Genomic DNA, 23,385 nt, shown 5'->3' on the forward strand with positions numbered 1-23,385 from the left:
TAAGGGGTAATTCTGCATAAAAAAATAATGACAGTTTGTTCTATAAACATAATGTCCGTAAAAGTTTCGTTTCCGAGATACGGGTGTTGAAATTTTTCTTTCAAACTGCCAATTTATGTATTGCTCTAAGACCGGTTGAGCTGTGAAAATGAAATTTGGTGGGTTTTAAATTTATTTTTGTATTCCTCGTAGGTTGAGTATACATCATAACCTCAAAAAATTGTTCACATTTTTTTTTTGAAAAAAGCTTATAACGTTTTTTTGGAGGGGGCTGTAGGTCTAATTTTTTTATATCTTGTGTATTTCTTCAAAAATTATGTTTTTAATTTTTTTCAGATTTTTCCGAAAGATTCGCCACCTTGAAAAATCCAAAAAACTGTTTTTTATGGGGTTTTTTGGGGGTGTGAACGTGTTTCTCCCATTTTTAAATGTTCTTAAGGACTTAGTCTTAAAGAATTTACACATAACCTATAAAAACATTGATCTGATCTATTTTGAAGTCTATAAACTAGGGAAAATCCACAAAAAACCCCCAAAAACAGTTTTTTAGATTTTTGAAGGTGGCGAACTTTACGGAAAAATCTGAAGAAAATAAAAATATTTTTGATAAAATACACAAAAAATATAAAAAAAATTAGATCTCCAGTCCCCTCAAAAAAAAGTTAAACGCTTTTTTCCAATTTTTTTTTATTTTTTCAGGTTATGTACACTCAACCTACGGATCTATAAACAATAGACATTTTTTGTAGAAGCGTCAACAATGCCTATAAACTTTTTTGATGAAGGGGAAGGGGGAAGGGTGTGGCGGGTTAAGATTACGCTTAGTCTTATTTTTTAATAACATAGAACATACAAAAAAATGAAAAAAAAAATGAATTCTGGAAGTGAGGGAGGTTTCCTTTTAATTTATTTATCCCGTCCATAAGTGGAAAGTTTGATGCACAGTTGTCCACTGTCGACGCATGTGCCACTAAAAAGTGACGGCACAGTGTTCATTCGTTTTCTTTTAAGTTCTAATATTTAAGTTAGAGGGCCTTATCGTGCCTAAAATGATAAGCTTTCACCTATAGCGGCTCTTAGTCTATAACCAAGATATTTATGATTCATCAAAGTGTAATGCCTGCAACGATTTTTACTTACTTTTGTGGATACTTTTTTAATTTCTAGTTAAACCAAGTGATAGACCAAACGACCAAACGATAGAAAGCGTTTCTAAAAGATGTAAATATTTGCACATTTCGGGTAGTACAAAGGGCAGAAATCGATAATTAATAAATTGTTTTCGTTCATTTCCATCGAAGTAGATGGCCACTTTGTACGCTTACCTCTTAAGTGGTAAACATTTAGGAAACGTTTTTTGAACTTTCACTCTTACTTTACCTTACTGTATTTGTATTGCAGTATATTAACGTTCTTTCTTTTGTTGCAGTCCCTTTTGCAAGCGCATGATGTGGTGGCACACGAAGTGTACGGCGAGGAAGCCATGCGAGTCACGCCACCGCCTCTTCTTCCATACCTTAATGGCGGTGACGATCTGGACGGCCCGAATGGCGAGATCGAGATGGAAAACGTGACCAGAGTTCGGTTGGTTCAGTTCCAGAAAAATACAGATGAACCAATGGTAAGTTTTGATGATTTACATATACAGGGTGAGTCACCACTAACGGGACGGAAGATTACAGCTAAAGGATAAAAGATTTAAAAAAAAATTAAATTGATTAGTTTGCAAGTTGATAAAAGCTACATTTTAAAATTATTTTGAAATATACAGGGTACCCCAATAAATGGCGGCGTATCAAAGTTATATTTTTTCTTATGGAACACCCTGTATTTTATTGCATTTTTAATTGTCCGCAAAAAATAAGGTATAGTTTCATAAGGCTTCCCTATACCTATGTACAGAGTGTTCTGAGTTATGTTGACTTTTCTTAAAATGTAAAGTTTTAAAAGAAGGCTTATTCTCAAGTTATTTAAGAAACTATAAAACATTACTTTTACATCTAAATAGTTGGATATTTGTTTAATGTATTCCATGATTAATTATTATACATTTGTTTACAGGGTGTTCAAAATTTACAGTTTCATTATAGGAGTATTCAATGTGTCATATGATGCTTATTTTAAATGGAACACCATGTATATTAATAAATAATTATACTAACCAAATTTACCTCTTTCGAATGGTATATGAATGTCCTATACCTAGGTGTGATAGTTTTTGCATAATTTACAATTATTTAAATTCTTAATCTGTAAATCGATTTTAAAACAAAAGATTAATGTCATTGTATGACATTGTCAGTTTATGACAGTACGGTCTGGTAATTATCAAAACTATAAACATCCGTGTATGATATTTAATTTTTTTTTACTTAAAAATGGCTTTGGAAGAGCCAATTACATTCAAATTTAATTGTTCCTAAAAATGAATAATCACATTATCTATGAAAGAGTAGACATGCTACTTTGCATTGGGGAATATTTTTAAAATTTTCTCTTAGCTTCTAAAGTTTACGCTTAAAAGTATCCTGATAGAGGACACCCAAAAAATGACGTTTTTGAGAAATTTCTCGATAGATTCCGTGCTGCTGGTAATTTTGCATAGGTAGGAAAAGTTAAATGAAAATAAACCATTTATTTTTGATGACGTCAACGAACTTGATGTCCTGCTTTCTGTTACGGAAAACCCAAATACTAGTACCTACGTGAAAAATGTCGAGTCAATTGGAGATCAGTCTAACAAGTGTATGTAGAATACATAAGAAAAACCACTCTCATCCGTATAAAACTCAACTACACCAGCATTAGACAGAACAGGAACGTTTAACTTTTCGTTTATAGACTTTAGAATTTGGAGAAGATCCTGATTTTTTTTAAGAATGTATTATGTACAGACGAATCTACCTACTTTCAATAATAATCGTCTAGTTAATAGACATAGCTTTCATTTTGTTATGATACAGTAAACAAACATTTTAATGTTGATCGCCAACACCGATGAAGTGTTAATGTTTGGGGCAGTATTTTGAGCCAGTACGTTATCGACCCATATTTTTTTGACGAAAATCTGAATGGAGCAACTTTTTTAAATTTCTTAAAACAAGTTTTTTGAATCCTTCTTAAAACCTTCCACTTAGCGTGCGAACAAACATGTGGCTCCAAATGGACGGAGCTCCTGCTTATTTTTGACGTGATGTTAAGAACAACCTCAACATAAAATTTAGAAATAAATTGATAGATTGATTCGGTCCATATATTTGGCCACCTAGGTCACCAGGATTGACCAAGATGAATTTTTTTAAATAAGGTTATATTAAAAATATTGTAAATGCTGCACTTCCTAACCCAAAAACCTGTGTTTAGTACAATCTTTGATTAATATACATGGTGTTCTAATAAAATACCCATCATATTATGCTACATTGAATAATCTACTAATGAAACTGTAAATTTTGAACACCCTATAAATAAATGTGTAATAATCAATCATGGAATGCATTAATTATAAGATAATTACCAGGCCGTATTGTCATGAAATGACAATTTCATACAATGACATTAATTAACTTCATCTTTTGTTTTAAAATCGATTTACATAGTAAGAATTTAAATAATTGTAAATTACGCAAAAACTATGAGACCTAGGTATAGGACATCCATATACCATTCGAAAGAGGTAAATTGGTTAAGTACAATTATTTATTAATATACATGGTGTTCCATTTAAAATACGCATCATATGACACAATGAATACCCCACTAATGAAACTATAAATTTTGAACACCCTGTAGACAAATGTGTAATAATTAATCATGGAATACATTCAACCAATATCCAACTATTTAGATGTAAAAGTAATGTTTTTATAATTTCTTAAATAACTTGAGAATAAGCCTTCTTTTAAAACTTTACATTTTAAGAAAAGTCAACATAACTCAGAACACTCTGTACATAGGTATAGGGAAGCCTTATGAAACTATACCTTATTTTTTGCGGACAATTAAAAAATGCAATAAAATACAGGGTGTTCCATAAGAAAAAATATAACTTTGATACGCCGCCATTTATTGGGACACCCTGTATATTTAAAAATAATTTTAAAATGTAGCTTTTATCAACTACAAACTATTCAATTTAAATTTTTTTCAAATCTTTTACCGTTTCGCTGTAATATTCCGTCCCGTTAGTGGTGACTCACCCTGTATAAAAGCTGAAACTGTTTTCAATATCCTTTTTGTGTGGGGGATCATCCCATTCTGGATTTGGTTTTACAGTGTCTGGTGACTTCGTTCTTTCCATTACTTTTTCCTATTCTTCTCTTTCTTTGATTGTCGTTCCTATATTTCTAATTTCCATATTTCCTAAGTCTTTTTCACTTGTCTCCATGTCAGTTTAGTCCGGCCTCTGGTTCTTTTACCTGGTGGTATCCATTCTGTTATAACTCTTAACGGATCGCTCTTGTCTCATCTCATTATGTGTCCATACCATTTAATAGAAAACTTGCACATTTTTTTCTATTACATAATAATGGTCAGTTTTGTATAAAAATGAGATTTCCAAAATTTCATGTTTCAAAAACTCATCATAACTTAGAAGTATAAATGTAAAGTCTTCTGTATTTTAAAATAGTTCAAACGACCCGTGACGTCACATAGTTTACCTATATGGTTCCGTTTATGGTTATATTTAGGTATATTCTTTTGCTTCTTCTTTAGTTTATTGGCCTCCACCTACTTGGGATTTGGCCAGCTCGTCGTCGCGGAATAAAGGAAAAATATGTATATTCTAATGACATTCATTGTAATAATACATCAGTTTTTTGAGATTGGAGTTTGATACAGTTATTGAAGGAAAGGAAAGAAGGTTTACTATGGAAAATAAAACCATTTTGTAAAAGTACAAATTTTTATGAATAGTTTAAACGATCAAAAACACTTGTAACGTTACATAACTGAATTTTCTACTGACGTTTATAATGTCTAATTTAAAATTATATACAATTTTGTTTACTTTGTTGGTTCAAAATGTAAACATATACCCGATGACGTCATGACGCGCTTTGGGCTGGCTGGTATAATTTGAATTTTGAATCGTCTTTAGGGGCCAAACGAAAAACAAACAAAACTTTTTTATCTTTGATACATGTTTTAAATTATGTTCTGTTGTGATTTATAACATTTTTATCGAATTTAAAATTTTATGCAAGTTCCCTATTCTCTGTGCGTGTATTGCTCTAATTATTTTCTATTGGCCTATCGATTCTTGTATTTCGTTATTCATCCATTGTCTTGCATCCTCTTTGTTTTCCCTCCTTGGTCCCAGTATTTTCTGATAGTCTTTCTTTCAAAAACTTTTATTTGCTCTTCTTCTCTCTCTGTTAATGTAAATGTCTCTGAAGCATAATATACCACTATTGGTTTTATGGTCGTTTTGTAGATTTTAATTTTTTTGTTTCGGCTTATCCTCTTATAGTCCAAGAGGCAGCGCTGAAAAATCTCTTTGAATTTACTAAAGCTAGATTTTTCACAGTTGATTACTGTGATTGTGTAGAGAAACATACTGCGGTCGGTCAAGCGAAACGTAGAACCGGGGTTACTGAGAGGGTATCAAAGTTACTTTCCTACGAAGGTAATAAAATCCATTTACTAAGGCTGAGAATCAGTACACACATTCTAAATTAAATATAAATAAAAGTTATTATAATCGGTCAGCTATATGACGGGACAGACCCAGTCGCTCGGCCCCAGTTAATGTACAGGGTTATTCACTATATTTTGACCCCCTTGTAAACTGATTTATTTACAGAATTAGAAGAAAATGTAAAATAAAAAAGTTATTCGATTTTTAAATTATGATTTTTTGACATATATATCGTACTAGTGACGTCATCCATTTGGGTGTGATGATGTAATCGACTGTTTTTTTAAATGGGAATAGGGTGGAGTGCTAGCTCATTTGAAAGGTTATTCAATTCCCTATTCAGTGATATAAACAATAACATGATAATTTTATAGGGTGTCCAAAAGAAGTTTTTTTAATTAAATAAATTGTTTAGTTAATAATTAAAAAAAAATTTTGGACACCCTGTATAAATAATGATAATAATGTGTATAGTACTGTATAGAGAATTAACCTTTTAAATGAGCTAGAACACGACCCCTATTTTCATTTAAAAAAATAGTCGATTGCGTCATCACGCCCAGATGGATGACGTCACTAGTACGATATATATGTCAAAAAATCATAATTAGAAAATTGAATAACTTTTGTATTTAACATTTTTTCTAATTCTGTAAATAAAGCAATTTACAAGGGTGTCAAAATATAGTGAATAACCCTGTACACTCATTGGGGCCGACCAACCGGCTCTTCCCCGTCATACAGCTGACCGACTATAATAATTTTTATTTATATTCAATTTAGAATGTGTGTACTGATTTTCTGCCTTAGTAAATGGATTTAATTACCTTCGTAGGAAACCAACTTTCATACCCTCTCAGTAACCCCTGTTCTACTTGTTCTGTTTCGCTTGATCGACCGCAGTATGTTTCTCTACACAATCACAGTAATCAACTGTGAACAATTTAGCTTTAGTAAATTCAAAGAAATTTTTCAGCGCTGCCTCTCGGTCTATTATCTCTAAATATTTACTATTTCCGTAAAATATTTATTTTAACATTTAAATTCTTCCTTTCATATCCTCACTTCCATTTATTCTGTTGATTAATACTCCCAAATTTTTTGTTGTTGTTATGGTTCACTCTATAACCATTGTTAAAAAATAAATTAATATCCGACTGGTATATTACTTGACTGATAATGACATTATTTCGAAGTTAGTTAAGTATGATATAATGCACTAGAGCGTTACTTCGAAAAATAACGCCCTAAGGTATTAAATTTAAATAACTAGTTAAATACTGTCAAGTTGACAAATAACAACCTAAGTAAAACTATGGTTACCACAATTACGTTACGAATATTGCTGGTAAATATACTTATTTGAAAATTTTTTGCTCAATTAGAAATCCAATGAAATCAATTAGTTTGTGGTCATCTGATTGAATACAACCAATAAAACCAACATTATACTGAAAACAGATCCCATGGGCTGTTTTCACTCAATCATGTAGCTATGGATACCTACATTTCGTTTCATTTCGATGTTGACATTTCAAATATTCAATATTTCAAAATGTCACGATTTGGTTGTAATACTGATGAGAATATTAATGAAATTATCGAATCAAATATACCAAAGAATACTGTTTACAGTAAAAAATTTGTATGTTAATTGCACATTTAAATAAATTGTTTCTGCTCTGTATTTTTTTTTCATAACCAGCAAAAAATTTTCTATCCGAATAACCCTCGAACTTTGATAAATGCTCAAAAATTTTTTAACAACTTTCTCAAGCTTGTTGCTTACAGCCAACAGACCTCCGCCTACGGCGTCGGTCTGTTTCCAAGCAACAAGCTTTCGAAATCTGTTATAAAATTTTTTCGAACAATTATCAATGTCCTTGGGTTATTACTACTGAAAACTAATTAATTCAAAATTACCGCATGGGAAAAGTTATAGCGGACGGACTATAATATACCCTTGGTACCTTAATAACTATAATAATTCAAAATATAATAGGCTAATGAATTATGTCCCTAGTCGTAAAATGAAATTACACACAAATACACATATTCCCAAATATTTGAACGTTTCAACCTCTTGGAAGTACTGAAAGCGATGTGTGTCTATTGTCAGTCCTGTCATTTATGTCTTCTTTTTCTTGCTTACCATCACGTATTTTATTTTATTGTCGTTTATTTCCAGTCCTCTCAGTTTGGTTTCGTTTATAATTTCTTGGAATATTTTCTTTAATGCCCTTTTAACCGCCTTTACTATGATTATATCCTCCACATATCCTATTACTTGTACTTATTTATTTTTTATATTGAATATTATGTGTATATTGATGCAAATATTGAACATTTCACTGTTCGGTATTTAATTATCATAGCCAACTTATTATTTTATAATTTTATCTTATAATTTTGTTTTTTTTTCAGGGTATTACCCTTAAAATGAACGAAGACGGCAAATGCATAGTTGCGAGGATAATGCACGGAGGGATGATTCATAGGCAAGCAACCCTCCATGTAGGCGATGAAATTAGAGAAATCAATGGTATTCCAGTTATTAATCAATCAGTCAATGCGCTTCAAAAAATTCTCGTTAGTATTTTTTTAGCATCTTAGTCTACAAAACTGTCTACAATTTACACACAACCAAACAATATTTATTTTAAACAATTTAATCATTATACAGTCCCTGTAAGTTGTATCCATATGGAAAACTTTTTTATTATTAATTTTAAGAAAAAAAGTTATTCTTTATAAAAAGCTCTGCATGATCCAAAACCTAAGATTTAACTATCAAATAGCAAATTTTTTGAATATTATACGAGGTATGTCAAAAAGTTTGAATTTCACTCAAGAGTAAAGTAGCTTTATTTTTCACAATATTGAAAATTGCTATTATGAAAAGTTGTTTGGAATTAAAAACTGTATTCTAGTATGCAATTACATCCTTCTAATTGAAAATTTTTTTTTTGAAAAATTATGGATAACTAACATTATTTTCAGTTATTTTAATTCAGATAACTCTTTTATTATTAATTTTACGAAAAAAAGTGATTCTTAATAAAAAGTTCTGCATGGTCTAAAATCTAAAATACAACCAACTTTTGTCAAATTTTATCAATTTTATACGAGGTAGGTATGTCAAAAAATATGAATTTCGCTCAAGAGTAAAATACATTTATTTTTCACAATATCGAAAATTGTTATTATGAAAAGTTATTTAGAATTAAGAACTATGTTTCAGTATGTAATTACATCCTTCTAATTGAAATATTCTGAACTATAAAGGTACTTTACTTTTGATTCAAATTTATCTTTTTTGACATACCTCGTATAAAATTGATAAAATTTGATATAAGATGGTTGCATTTTAAGTTTTAGACCATCCAGAACTTTTTATTGAGAATCACTTTTTTTCGTAAAATTAATAATAAAAGAGTTATCAAAATTGAAATAACTGAAAAAATAATGAGTTATCCATAATTTTTCAAAAAAAAAAAATTTTTCAATTAGAAGGATGTAGTTGCATATTAGAATATAGTTTTTAATTCCAAACAACTTTTCATAATAGCAATTTCCAATATTACGAAAAATAAAGCTACTTTACTCTTAAGTGAAATTTAAACTTTTTGACACACCTCGTATAATATTCAAAACATTTGATATTTGATGGTTAAATCTTAGGTTTTGGACCATGCAGAGCTTTTGATAAAGAATAACTTTTTTTCGTAAAATTAATAATAAAAAAGTTTTCCATATGGATACAACTTACAGGGACATACTGTACATATAAAGTTACATAAAGTTTCATAAAGTACATTACATAAGTACATAAAAATTAAAGGAAACAACATAGTTTTAAAATAAGAAATTAAACCTATTTGTTTTAAAATCAATAGCATAAAAAATTTCAATGTAAAATGTAAACGAATGGTGATTAAATTGTTATTATTTATTTATGTTTTTTTAATATTCAATGGTACCATTCCTCCAGCCTGTACTGTACTCCAGCATGTATTAACCGTACGGTGTTTTTTTGGATTATTCCGGCGAGCTCTGGTTATTCTTTTAACGCATATTCCGCAAATGCTCTATAGGATTAAGGTCAGGTGAGCAAGTAGGCCACTCCAGAACAGTGATATATTCTGCTTCAAGGAAGTCTGTAGGTCACTATGCTAGATGGAGGTATGGTTTGTTCAACAGTAAATAGTTGAGTTCAATTAGTGCGGTCGTAAATATTATTAAATTTATCTGACCTGGCCCATTGTTAAGACCCACCCAGAGCGATAAGCAACCGAGGTAGACAGAGTTGGTCTTTTGACAATTAACACTGACTAGACGGTACTCACATAATAAAGCAAACACATTTTACTAGAAAATATATTTAAATTTTACCTGAAACCGGGCTTTTTATAGTATTATCGGTTAATCCAGGATTTTTATAGTGGTAACTAATTGAACTCAACCATTTACTGTTTAACATACCATACATTACCATGAATTAAAATTAAATTTTCTCTCATTGCTCCTCTATAGATCCTAACTACAGGTTCTTTAACCAAATTAACATACTTGCGAGCTGTTAAAGTTGGTTGGATGAAATTTAAAGAAGTTTTCTACCGATCATTAATGACTCCCCAATACATGACACTCCCTCCTAATATATCTGTGAACAGATCTGGCAGGTTTCGGCTCTTGCTTGTCTTCCTCGCTCTCTAAGTACACGAATTTGTCGGTCACCTCATTTTACGCACATCCTGGTTTCGTCTTAAAATAGCATATTTTGCCAATTTCCAATGACCTAGGTTTGGTGTTGAAGACACCAATTTAGAGATCATTCTTTTGCTGTCTGGATAAATCGGTAACCCGTAACTGTCACCTGTTTTATAGTCTTTTGGCACGAACTCTTTTTCTTATCGTTTCAACTAAGACACTTACACCTGTAGCTTCCAATAGCTGCCTTTGGAGCTACGCGTGAGAAATTGTTAGATCTCTTCTAGCTGCTTGGACTATAATAATACAACTATCGTGTTAAGCCGTTGTTACTTTTTGGCAACTTTCTCGTGGTCTATTTTGAAGCTTTCCTAATTCCTGACACCTAGCGTAGGTTTTTGACACAATACCTTGTGTTACGCCTACTACTGACATTCCTTGCTCCAATACCAATAAAATCTTTCCCATTCAACATTTAAGTCAAAGTCATAGTCAAATTTATTCATCACATGCGACATTATACAAAGTTGTACATGTATGAGACAAGTCAAAATTACAGACATATAATGTACATATTAAAAGTATATAAATTAATAAATACGACAAAACATACTTAAAAGTTATTTTTAGAATATGGCTCTAGCTCACAAATGTATTGATGTACACACCTCCGAAAGTTTGGCTGATGTAAATTCATTCGCATATCTATTGGCAATTTGTTAAAGAAACTTATGGCTGCATAATGTGTGCTACCTTCCAACAAAACAGAACGATGTTGTGGAAGCATAAAGTGATTGTCTCTGAATCTTGTTGAATAAACATGGTTAAATTGAAATTTATTGAATTCATAAATTTTGCAATGTAAATACATTATACACGAAAATATATACAGACCAGGAATTGTAAGAATATTATTTTGTCTAAAGATACCTCTACAAGAATCTCTAAATTTCATTTTATATATTATCCTAATAGCTCTTTTCTGAAGTACGAATATCTGCTCTAATTCAGAGGTACAACCCCAGACTTCAATGCGATATTTGGCTATTGAGTAAAAATGGGCAAAGTATACTGTTTTTAATATTGATATATTAAAGAGACGTGAAAGAATTCTCAATGCATAACATGCGCTACTTAATCTGGATTTCAAATTAGAAATGTGGTTTGACCATTTAAAATTACTGTCTAACAGGACCCCCAGCAACTTCTTGCAGTCTGTTTTATCTATTGCTGCTTGTATAGTGGCTTGATGGTTTAATAAATTATTTTACGTGAAAATCATATACTTTGATTTCTCTTCATTTAAAACTAGTTTGTTGGATAAGAAATAACTGTTGATGGTGGATAGTATCTGTGTAGTTTTATTTTGCAAATTTTGATCGGATGTAGCTGTGACTAGAATGTTGGTATCATCCGCATAACTGATGATGTTAACTCCACTCAGTGAATTAGTTATCAAAGCTATATCATTAATATATACTATAATAAGTAGAGGACCCAATACACTACCTTGAGGGACACCATAATGGATATCCAACGTGTTTGATTCGTATTTAAGTCCATTAGATGTTATCCTTACTTTTTGTCTTCTATTTTCTAGGTAGGAAGTAAACCATTTTAGAACTACACCACGAATACCAATCCCCTCAAGATTTATTAGCAACAAATTATGATCCAAAGTATCAAAAGCCTTGGACAAATCGAGAAATAAACCACATGCCTTCTCTCGTCTGTCCAAAGCATCCAACACTAAGCTGACGAAATTTGCAAGAGCTGTAGTTGTAGACTTAGAAGATGTAAAACCATGTTGAAAATTATACAAGACACTATGCTTTTTTAAGAATGCGTTTATTCTAGTATAAACCAGAGTTTCAATTATCTTTGAAAACACAGATAAGAGACTTATGGGACGGTAGTTGTTAAGGTCATCTTTATCACCACTTTTGAATAAAGGGATTACAATAGATAGTTTAAACATACTAGGAAATATTCCTTGTTGAAAAGAGGCATTACAAATATCCGTCAGTGGATCTGCGAAAGCGTGAATGCATTGTTTTAATAACTTAGGGGAAATCTGATCAAAACCACAACTGTGTTTGTATTTAAAACTTCCGACTACACTAGTTATTTCCTGTGGGTTAGTTGGATATAAGAACATAGAACAACTATTACGGTTTTTTGATGCTGATGTAAACCCACCTATTTTAGTAGGATCCAAAGCAGCAAGTAACTTTGGAGCCATTTCAACAAAATGGTGGTTAAATTTGTCTGCTAAATTATTATTATTATCACTAGGTACTTTTGAGTTGTTTTGTTTCCCGACTGTTAAGTTTACTAAATGCCAAATACATTTCATTTTATTTGATGATTCGTTTAACTGTCTCATGAAGTGACTACTTTTAGCTGCTTTTAATTTAATTGAATATTCTGTCTTTGCCAAATGAAGGACTGGCCTAAGATTACTATTTTGCTGACAGATCGTTTCTAAAAGTTTTAGCTGATCCCTTAAATTGTACAGTTCCTGCGTAAACCAATTCGAACGTGTACATTTTTTAGGTTTACATTTAAGTAGTGGAAAATGGGACCGAAAGTAATTTTGGATAGTATTTAAAAAAGCTAATGATTTATCCTCAGCAGAAATTGTATTAAATACCTCTGACCAATTTGTTGACTCAAGGGTTTGAACAAAACGATTTATGTTCCTTTCACTATATGAACGGATGAATATATAGGCATCATTGTCTGTGTTAATGCTACATTGGAACAATTGCGCACGATGATCAGAGATAAAACCTTCCACAACCATTGTTTTCTGTTGGTGATTTATGTTTGTAGCAATATAATCAATTTGAGTTTTACTAGTTGCAGTTACTCTTGTATAATCATTTACAGTTACGGTTAAGCCATAAGAATCTAAAACATTTACCAAGTTCTGCTTACTTAGTGAATTTGATTTGAAATCTATATTAAAATCACCTGTTAATATTATAGCCTTACCTTCGGAGACTAGCACATCAAGTATTAGATCCAGTTTTGACATAAAAACATCAATAGAGCCACGTCCAGGCAGATAAATACACAACACAACACAATTAAAAAGGCAATAGTCTATTTCAACAGCACTCACTTCAAAATTATATTTCTCAGATTGAGAACATATATTAGTACGTTCCTTCCAAACCACACCCTCTTTCACATAGATTGAAGACCCTTCATGTTCCCCTTGGTCACGGCAGAAAGATGAAGCCAGAGAAAATCCATTTATATGGTGTAGTTATAGTTGTTCTTTAGATTTCCAGTGCTCAGTTAAACAGACACATACATTATGTAGACCTTCTCACTGCAGGAAGAGCTCTAGTTTTTCAATGCTTGTTGATACACATTGTATATTTTGATGAAGCAAGCCAAAACTTTTTTGATTGATAGTTGAAGAATTTTTACCAACTGTGTCAAAATTAGGAGAATTGAATACTTCTAACTTATCCAATTTAAAACCAGTCTTCTGACTAACACTTGGGATATTTAATAATGTAATATCTGGATCAAAAACTAAGCTTCTTCTGTCTGTTTCTTCTTGTGGTAAAAAAAACGGCTTACAACAGCTCCGTGCGGCCAAACTTCGGGATTCATGGCCTTGTTGAAGTTCCCTTAACATATATTTACTTTGAACGATGAGTAAATTGTTGGATGTTTCGATTGAATCATTTCACATGTTGCTTCAGGAAAATTCACTTTAATTAACTCGGTTAGAGAGTCAGTTGTAGTTTCTTTATTAATTCTTGTAACATGTAGAGTTGAAATTTTTGGAACACCCTTAACCTCATCGCTATTTCTATTGCTACCTACTATAATTTTTCTTCGTCCGTTAAACTGATGTCGCCTACGCCTAATAGTTTTCCATTCTTGATCATTTTCTGCTTCATTTATAGGTATTTCATCGTTAGTAGGCTTTTCGTCCTCTATTAAATTAATGAACTGATCCATTTTTAATCTGCTTTGTTCAAAAAGCAGTCCTTTCGAAACATCTGTTTTTGTTATTGTTTGGGAATTCCCTTGTTTATTTACGTCAGGTTTTTTCTGAGTAATTACCAGTTCACTTTTTGCTGCTCTGCCCATAAAATTTTGTTTGCGTTCTTCTTTCTTTTTTTCGGCAATATTTAAATTGGTCTTATAATGTGTTTTGGAGTTCGCAATAGTACTAGTAGATGGCGTTGTATGTATCTTTGGTGAATCTGAATTCTCTTTTAATTGTTTTAGGAGAAAAATTAGATCTTCTTGTTCTTGGCACCTTTTTTCTAGATGATATGTAAGTTTACTTACAGCGTCAAGTTCCTTTTTAATGGTAATGGCCCTGTCTGATAATGTGTCACAGTGAGAACAGGTTATGGTATCTACCAAATCACAAGATTTATTGTCGCTCTTGCTGTTTATAAATTCACCAATTTTATTTATATAGGTAATCACTTGTGGATTTGCAACATTCACTGGTACTTTTAACGTCACAATTATGTCGATTAGTTCATTTTTCTTTAATTTATTTAACTCAGTCGTTAAAGTGGTTGTATCACGCGCCGCCATCTTTTTCCAATTTAAAATGTTTCCCCTTTTGCACGTCTGTTAGCCAAAGGGCGCGTCCGTAGTGCACACTGTTTTTAAACGGGACTGTCCACCTGCGCGCTTTTATTAGGATTATTTGCACACGGACTCGGCTCTGACTTCGGAAACCAGCGTGCACTACGGACGCGCCCTTACATACGGTATAATTTTTTCGGATGCAAAAGTTAGTTTATTAAGCAAATAATCTATAATGTATCGAGCTGTGTTATCTGATTAGTCACGGCTGTATCGTTATCCCCGTTAGGTAAATTATTCCGATTCGATTTTTTTGCACAAACTTACTCAAAAAGAGGTCCTTATAACAAATCCACAAGGTGACAGGCGGTACGGCGGTCGAAAAAAATTTTTGAGCAAATTCACAAAAACAATTTTTTTCAATTCGGACAATTTTTTTTTTTTAATTATTTGAGTCATTCGGAACAAAAAACGTCTCGTGTCATTTTTCTCTAAAATTGATTGTTGTCGAGTTATACGCGATTTAAAATTTGAAAAACCCGAAAATAGCCATTTTCAAGGCTTAACAACTCGGTTAAAATGTATTATTATGAAAGTTAGGAAGTGACCAAATCAAAGTTTAAAGTCCCCCTACACGATCCTGAAGTGGTCATTATTTTATTGGAAATTATCATATGGAAATTTGTGTCATTATTGTATTATTAAGAGGTTATTTTTAAGTATCAACAATGAGCGCTAAGCGCGTATTAGGCGGCAGTCAATGGTGAGTGCGAAAGAGATGCACCATTCCGGCCGTCAAATGGCGCATCTCACTCGCACTCACATTGACGGTACGCTCTTATCGCCCATTGTTAATAATTAAAAATAACATTTTAGTAATAAAATAATGACAAAAATTTCTCGAAGATCTTATAGGGGGGGCTTTAAACTTTGATTTGGTGACTTTCTGACTTTCATAATAATAATTTTTAAACGGGTTATTAAGGCTTGAAAATGGCCATTTTCGCATTTTTCAAATTTTAAATCGCGTATAACTCGACAACAATCAATTTTAGAGAAAAATGACAAGATACTTTTCCTGCTCAGAATGACCCAAGTGATCTAAAAAAAATTTTGGAAGTAAAAATATTATGTTTGTGAATTTGTTTTAAAAAAATTGTTTAAACAATTTGTTGACCACCTGGCACCCTGTGGATTTGTTATAAGGACCTCTTCTTCAGTAAGTTTGTGCAAAAGAATCGAATCGGAATAATTTACCTAACAGGGGCGACAATACAGCCTGGACTAGATTGTTTTATCGGTTTGTTTATTAATAAAATCCTTTATTCTTCGTAACAATGAAAAGTTTTTTAAAGAAATAAATATTGGTTTGAAATACGTGGTTATTCCATATAAGTTTGGTTGTATATAATTTTGTTTAGCTGCAGAATAGAAAAATAAAAAAAAAATAAAATGCCTTTTTGTATTTTTAGAGGGAAGCACGGGGATCGGTGACGTTTAAAATAGTACCTTCTTACAGAAGTGCGCCACCGCCTTGTGAGGTAAGTGGTATATGTTTTTGTACCATTTAGTAAATTCTTTTTATATAAAGTAATGCATATTATATATTTCCAAATCATTTTGGATTCAATACATTATCACAGCTTTCTCGTACTGAAACACCATCATAAAATGTTTTAATATCTTGGTACCCTTTTGATTCGGATGATTGAATTAGTTAGTAATAACAATCGCCTTATAAACAGTATGTCTTGAAAAATACCAGATGATAGAATGTTTGTAGAACGTCCTGAGAAGAAAAAATGCAAGTGGGACAATGGAAAATAGTGATAGTACTGATACTAGCAGTACTGGTAGTACTGACAACTATGGAAAGCAATAATAAACGCGGGAAAGACTTCTGAAAAGTTGTAACGCGATTGACGATGATTGAATTATTTCTTACATTCCAGAAAAAGTAAAAAGTATTTACACATTAATTTAGTGAAATTTCAGGACATATTGTCCGGAATATTGGGTTTTGGTTCAAGGTAGATTAGAGAGGGATTGTGATACACAAACAATATCTAATTTAGTTTATAAAAAATCTTGTCAAGTCATTCTTCACTCGCGTATTGATCAACGTCACATGTGCCGGTTTCACACGGGGTTACTTCTCGCATGCGGTTTAATTGTTGTTAGCGGATTAGCGGTTTGTCTACAACGGATTAGCGTTTTACACTATTGCGCGCATTTGTTTAGCGATAGTTGAACCCAGAGAATGGTTTGTGGTATTTTCGCGTGGTAACTAGCGAGGAGAGATAAAATTGCGATACTTTTTTATCACGCGGTATCTATTTATTATTACTAAAAGAGGTCTGTAGCCTTCGGTGGCCAACACAAGAGAGGTAGAAGCTTCTGTTGCAATATCTATGCATACTATATGTAAGTAGTATATGTAAGTAGTATAGAAAAGTCTAAGATTGAGGGAAAAAATTATTGAAATAATACAGCGAAAAATATAAGATTATTTATCGCATGTGAAAATTGAACAAACGTTTTATAAGTAATACTACTGCAAATTCAAGAAATATCTCTCTTAAAAAATATTACAGCAACATACTACAAAAATCACAACATACCCATGACAGAGATGAGAATACCGAGAAAAATTAGATGAAAGATGCTGAGGACCGAAAGAGGAGTGATATCGTCTGTACAAAATATAGAGTGACACTTTTTAGGTGTCTACAGTAGTTCTTGAGACTTTTTAAATTTTTTACCTTTTTAAAGTACTTTTACAAGTCAACAAATGTTTAAACATATTGTGCTTACAATCTGTATTCTAAATATCGTAATATTTTCCAAAAGTTTTACTTAGATGATATGCATCGTACTTGCTTCAGTGATAGATTCAAAAATATTAAATGCTAAATAATAAAGTCAAACAAATATGCTGCTTTGAATAAATGCTCCCAAAAAAGTAAATTTACCGGAAAAATCAACTGCAATTCGCTTTATTTCATGTATTAACTAAGGCTTGGTGTAGACTGCATTGTTCCTTCTTAGCTTGGCTACTCCTCATATGCCTTTTTTTCTTCTTAAGGTTCCATCTTCTATCGAAAGTTGGATATCAGTATGGCAATTCTTATTTTACTTACAGCAGCTATGAATAGTTGGTTAGAGTTCAGACTAAACCATTCTCTCGTAACCAGGAGGTTTGTCTTCTTCATACATCTCTTTTAACTTTTAATCAAACGTAACAGACTAACGAGGAGCTCTTACTATAATTTGACCGAAATATTCAAGCTTCAACTTCTTAATTTTCTGTATAATTTCTTTCCTCTTATCAACCCTACCAAGGACTTCAATATTGCTGATCTTGTCTACCCATAATATTAGTAGCATTCTTCGATAACACCAACGCTCAAAAGCTTCTTCTTCTTCTTCAGTGCCTTATCCGGTCCGGATGTTGGCGATCATCAAGGCTATCATTGTTTTGTTGACTGCTCTGCGAAACAGCTCCGCGGAGGTTATCCCAAACCATTGTCGGAGGTTTTTCAACCACGAGATACGACGGCGTCCCGGTCCTCTCCTGCCAAATACTTTGCCCTGCATGACGAGTTGAAGAACTCGATATTTTTCTTCGTTCCGCATCACGTGGCCAAGGTACTTAAGCTTACGTTGTTTTACTAAATTAAGCACTTCTTTTTCTTTTGTCATGCGCTGTAGGACCTCAATGTTGGTGACATGGTCCACATAAGATATTTTTAGTATCCTCCTGTAGATCCACATCTCGAAGGCTTCAATCCGCTTTTCAGTGGCTTGCGTCAGTGTCCAGGCTTCAACTCCATACAGTAGCACTGGAAGAACGTAGCACCTCACTATCCGCATCTTGGTTCCCAAACTGAGATCACCGCAGCACAGCAAGGATCTCAGCTTGATAAATGTAGACCGTGTCATTTCAATTCTGGATCTAGTCTCTTAATCTCTTGGTCCCATTGTGTGTTAAGGGTAGTTCCGAGGTAAGTGAATCTGTCGACTCTCTGGATCTCTTCGCTATCTGCCATTAGTGCCCCGGCATCTAAATCTACACGGCTGACAACGATGAATTTAGTTTTCTTAATATTAAGGTTCAGTCCGTATGTTACGCTCACAGTTCTCACACGGTCTAGTAAGGCCTGTAGATCATTTAGGCTGGTTGCTAGTAATACAGTGTCATCGGCGTAGCGGATATTATTGATGTATTCACCGTTCACTCGGATTCCCATCTCTAGGTTTGTGAGGGCTTCAGTAAAGATTTCCTCAGAGTATATATTGAAAAGAGTCGGCGAGAGCACACAGCCCTGCCTTACTCCTCGCATGATCTTCACTTGGTCGGTCAACTGGTGTTCGACCTCGACTTGAGCACGCTGGTTCCAGTATAAATTCATGATGATCCGAATGTCCTTCTCATCTAATCCTACTCTTTGTAGGGCGGTGACCATCTTCTGGTGCTGGCAACGGTCAAATGCCTTGGCGTAGTCAATAAAACAAGAATAGACATCACAACTAACATCGCGGCATCTCTGAAGTAGAACTTGTAAGGTGAAAAGTGCTTCACGTTTACCCATGGAATCGCGGAATCCAAATTGCATTTCACCGACATTTTCCTCGCATTTCTTGTAAATTCTGGCATGTATGATTTTAAGAAAAATCTTAAGTGCATGACTCATAAGGCTGATAGTCCGGAAATCTTCGCACGTTTTCGCAGATCGTTTTTTGGTATTGTTACAAACGTTGACAATAGCCATTCTTCTGGGATATTACCTGAGTCGTATATGGCGTTGAACAGTTCAGTAAACTCCTTCTTGCTTACTTCAATCATCACCTTAATAAGTTCGACGGGTATTTCGTCCGGACCTGTGGCTTTACCATTCTTAGACTGTTTTAAAGCCGCTTTCACCTCGCTTTCTAGTATTGACGGCCCTGTCATGCAATTTATTTCTGGAAGGTTGCCTCGGTAGTCCCAGAAGAGTTCTTCGATGTACATTTTCCAGGTCACCAGCTTCTCCTTAACTGTCGTCGCCAGGTTCCCGTCTTTGTTTATGAGGAGGTGTGTGTTTCTTCTCTTGTATTGACCAGTGGCTTCTCGAATCTTTCAAAATCTCTCAATCTCTCAAAAGCTTCCAGTTTCTTAATCTCTAATTGCTTCGATATACAGACCTCGGATCCGTAGAGCAAAGTTATAACAACGCAGCAGCGCAACAACCCTACCCTTAGATCCATTCTTAGGTCTCTACTACATAATAAATAATTACACTTTTATAAAAAAGAACTTTTTTATAATACTTAAAACCTTTTTATTATTTATAGGCAAGAATATAAAATAATTTAACGATAAACGATTTAACGATAACATGCTTAAAATTCCAAAAATTACACTCTAATAAAAAAGTACTTTTTATAATATCACGGTTTTGTTAATGTACCTACATATAGGACACATGTTTGGAAAGAATAATTAACTTATAAAATATAATTTTTTAGTAGGTGTATTAACTGTTATGTATAATTATGATTCCAAAAATTAGACTAGTATAAAATAGTATTTTTTATAATATCACGGTTGTTTAAAATGGTATATATAATTTTAAGTATATAAACTTTTAATTATTTATTAAAAAAATTAAAAAAAGTTACGCAACAGTCGGGTTCCAACTGGGGACCTCTCGATCTGCAGTCTAATGCCACTGAGGCAACATCAATTTGTAGATATCGATCTATTAACCTACTTTAAAATATCATTGCATTAGTCACATTTTTAAAATAGTTTGAAATAAAAAAAAATCGATTTATCCATACAGTGTGATTCCATACAGTATGATTGGTCAGTGGGGTAAAGCTTTGTAAATCCGTTATAAGTAATAGGTAGTAATAAAAGTTAATAACAAAAATTGTAGCCAACTTGTGTTCTATTTAACAAAACATAAGTTTGTTCTGCCACTATGTTATCGAACAACCTGTAACATTCTAACTAATTTTGTAATGTGAAGCTCAAAGTTCGCTACAATTTTTGTTATTAAGTTTTATCGCTATACATTACTATAACGGATCTACGGAGCTTCACCCCACTAATTATTAATCACCTTGTATAATAGCAGTAAACTCTTGCATTGTTAGTTAGTTCTAAGCTGTCCTGAAAATTTCAGGTGTCTAGGTAGCCTAGAACTATTTTTAAAATAGATTATAAAATTTGCGGAGTCCGTGACACCAACCAAGCCAAGTATATAGAAAGGTTTTAATAAATAAAGTTACATTTTTACAAATTTTGGCTTTGCTTTTAATATCTGGTGTTTGTTCTCCGTTTTGGCTAAACAATGGTCCTAGATATTTGTATTTGTCTACCCTTTCATCTGGATATTATTAAGATTGAGTGCCTATACTATACCTTTTGGAAGCTTTAAATACGTGTTCTTCAGCTTTTTTTTGCTCGACTGAAGTAGTAAGACAACTTACATTTTCAGATGTTTTTCAGAAGGAGCACTAAAGTACTATCTTTAGCGAACTTTAAAGTGATTTTATCGTATGCATAACCTTTGCAGCTTAATTAGCACTTTCCTCAAATTTTATTACCTCCTTAGTCTCGCTGATAATTAGAAATCATTAAACTAATTCTCCGAGATATAACTTGCGCTACTTTATTTGCCCCTCTTCCTTCTAATTTTATTAAGCAAATAAACAACTTAATGAGAAGTAAACTTTGAGTGGAGATAAACTAAACTCTCAGAGGAGGTTTATGTTGTGGCAATTAAAAGATTTTATCAAGGGAACTAATTCGGGGACTTTGGAAAAAGCGTTGGACAGCAAAAATAAGGTTATAAATTCATCGCTTTAGCGTAAAAAATAAGAAGTTGTATGAGATATGTTGGTGTTTTGTCTCTAGTAAAGGTAATAAAGATAAAATTTCTGTTTGCTATTCTTTAAATGTAATATTTGGGGGAAGTCAATAGAAAAGCCGTGACATCTCGTAGGTATCGAAATTTTTACAGCTTCGTGATTTTTTATTAACATTTAAGCAAAAAGAACGACTTTTTCGGTTATGTCAAATTTCCAAAAACCATTTTTTTCGATTTTCCGATTTTCCGAATTTCGCGCCATCTATCCCCAATTCGAAAAAATGTCTCGAATATAAGAAGTTACTTATTTGTACGTAATGAATCCAAATCTGCAATAATCCTCTGACCCCTCCTCCGCGGGGGGGGGGGGGGGGGGGGGGGGGTATATTTTCGCGAAATATTTGCTTTTTCTGTGAAACTTTGTGACTCGCCTTTTTCCTTACGACCCGCTCAAATCGTAAGATTTTTGAATTATAAACTGTTTTTCATGTACTTAACTTACCTTGTCCTAACCTTGTTTTACCTGTAATCTGACGTTTTCGAGTTTTTTTAAGGATTGATTTTTTTACAGTCTGTCCCCAACACATGGCCCTGTATTAAGAGTTCAAGTGTAGGGGTGCATTTACAGGGGACAAGGTTTCTCCCCATGCGATTTTCTGACGCGCTCGAGTAACTTCAAGAATCCCCGCTTTGGCTCCTCTACCATTAAAATTGGATTCTCTGAATTAAAAAATGTTTATAAACAACAAAAGTATTGCAAATTAATTAAACTCGAAAATATTCATAGTTTTCGATTGTGTATCATTAAAAGAGAAAAAAAATATTTAAAACATATTTCACATATCGATCGAGTAGTTTTTTTAAACAATTCTATTAATTTGTTTATCCCATTTTAGAGAAAAAAAGGTTATTGTCAAATGACTGTCCAGGTGCTTTGTCTATATTTAGAAGGGCTTTTTTATGTTATTTTCTTCGTAAGGGCTCAGATTGTTTACTTACGAATAGTTGTAACTTACCACTTTCCGGCTTAAAATCATGTGCGCCGTTATAACCTTTATAATAAAAGCAATACACCACATAAAAGGTTAAGAAAAATCACATCACGTTATTAAAAAAAAAAGAAGTTAAACGATCCATACAACCGAAGATATTTTTTCTTTTTTTTTTGTCAATAACAGCGCAAGAGTTTATAAATATTAAAAACTGAAATTTGTTAAATTTGTCAATACAGTTTCAGTTTTTCATTTCATATTTAATTAAGTTTAATATACGCATTATTATCTTTTCAAAAAGTTTTTCAAATAAATAAACTAATAGAAACTGAACAACGTTTAAACAAATTATAAAGAAATTATTTTTTTGCTTTGAAATTACTTTTTTATCAACTTAATTAGAATAAGATGAAAGTTGGCTGGTGTTATGCAATAATGTACTAACCCACAAAAAGTTGTTTCGGAGATAAATTGATTTAAAACTTAAACTCAAATAAGAAATAGACTATTGATATTTATAATTTTATTTATTTTTTAAATTATAAGATCGACAACAAAAAAATACTACATTCTAAGATTATACAGATAAAGTGTCAAATTTGACAGAAATCAG

At 32.6% G+C, this 23,385-nt stretch overlaps 1 protein-coding gene across 2 annotated transcripts in view; it reads left to right on the top strand.

The window, feature by feature from the left end:
- The window catches only part of LOC114336035 (peripheral plasma membrane protein CASK), a 610,838-nt gene that overhangs the window by 439,728 nt on the left and 147,725 nt on the right, over positions 1-23,385 (top strand). For both annotated transcript variants that reach the window (XM_050642554.1, XM_050642555.1), the window contains exons 2-4: positions 1,430-1,621; positions 8,066-8,230; positions 16,396-16,464. In XM_050642554.1, coding sequence (XP_050498511.1) covers positions 1,484-1,621; positions 8,066-8,230; positions 16,396-16,464 — 372 coding nt within the window. In that variant the 5' untranslated portion in view covers positions 1,430-1,483. The remainder of the gene's footprint in view (positions 1-1,429; positions 1,622-8,065; positions 8,231-16,395; positions 16,465-23,385) is intronic.

Source organism: Diabrotica virgifera, chromosome 2, assembly GCF_917563875.1.
Source record: "Diabrotica virgifera virgifera chromosome 2, PGI_DIABVI_V3a".
Taxonomy (NCBI): Eukaryota; Metazoa; Arthropoda; class Insecta; order Coleoptera; family Chrysomelidae; genus Diabrotica; species Diabrotica virgifera.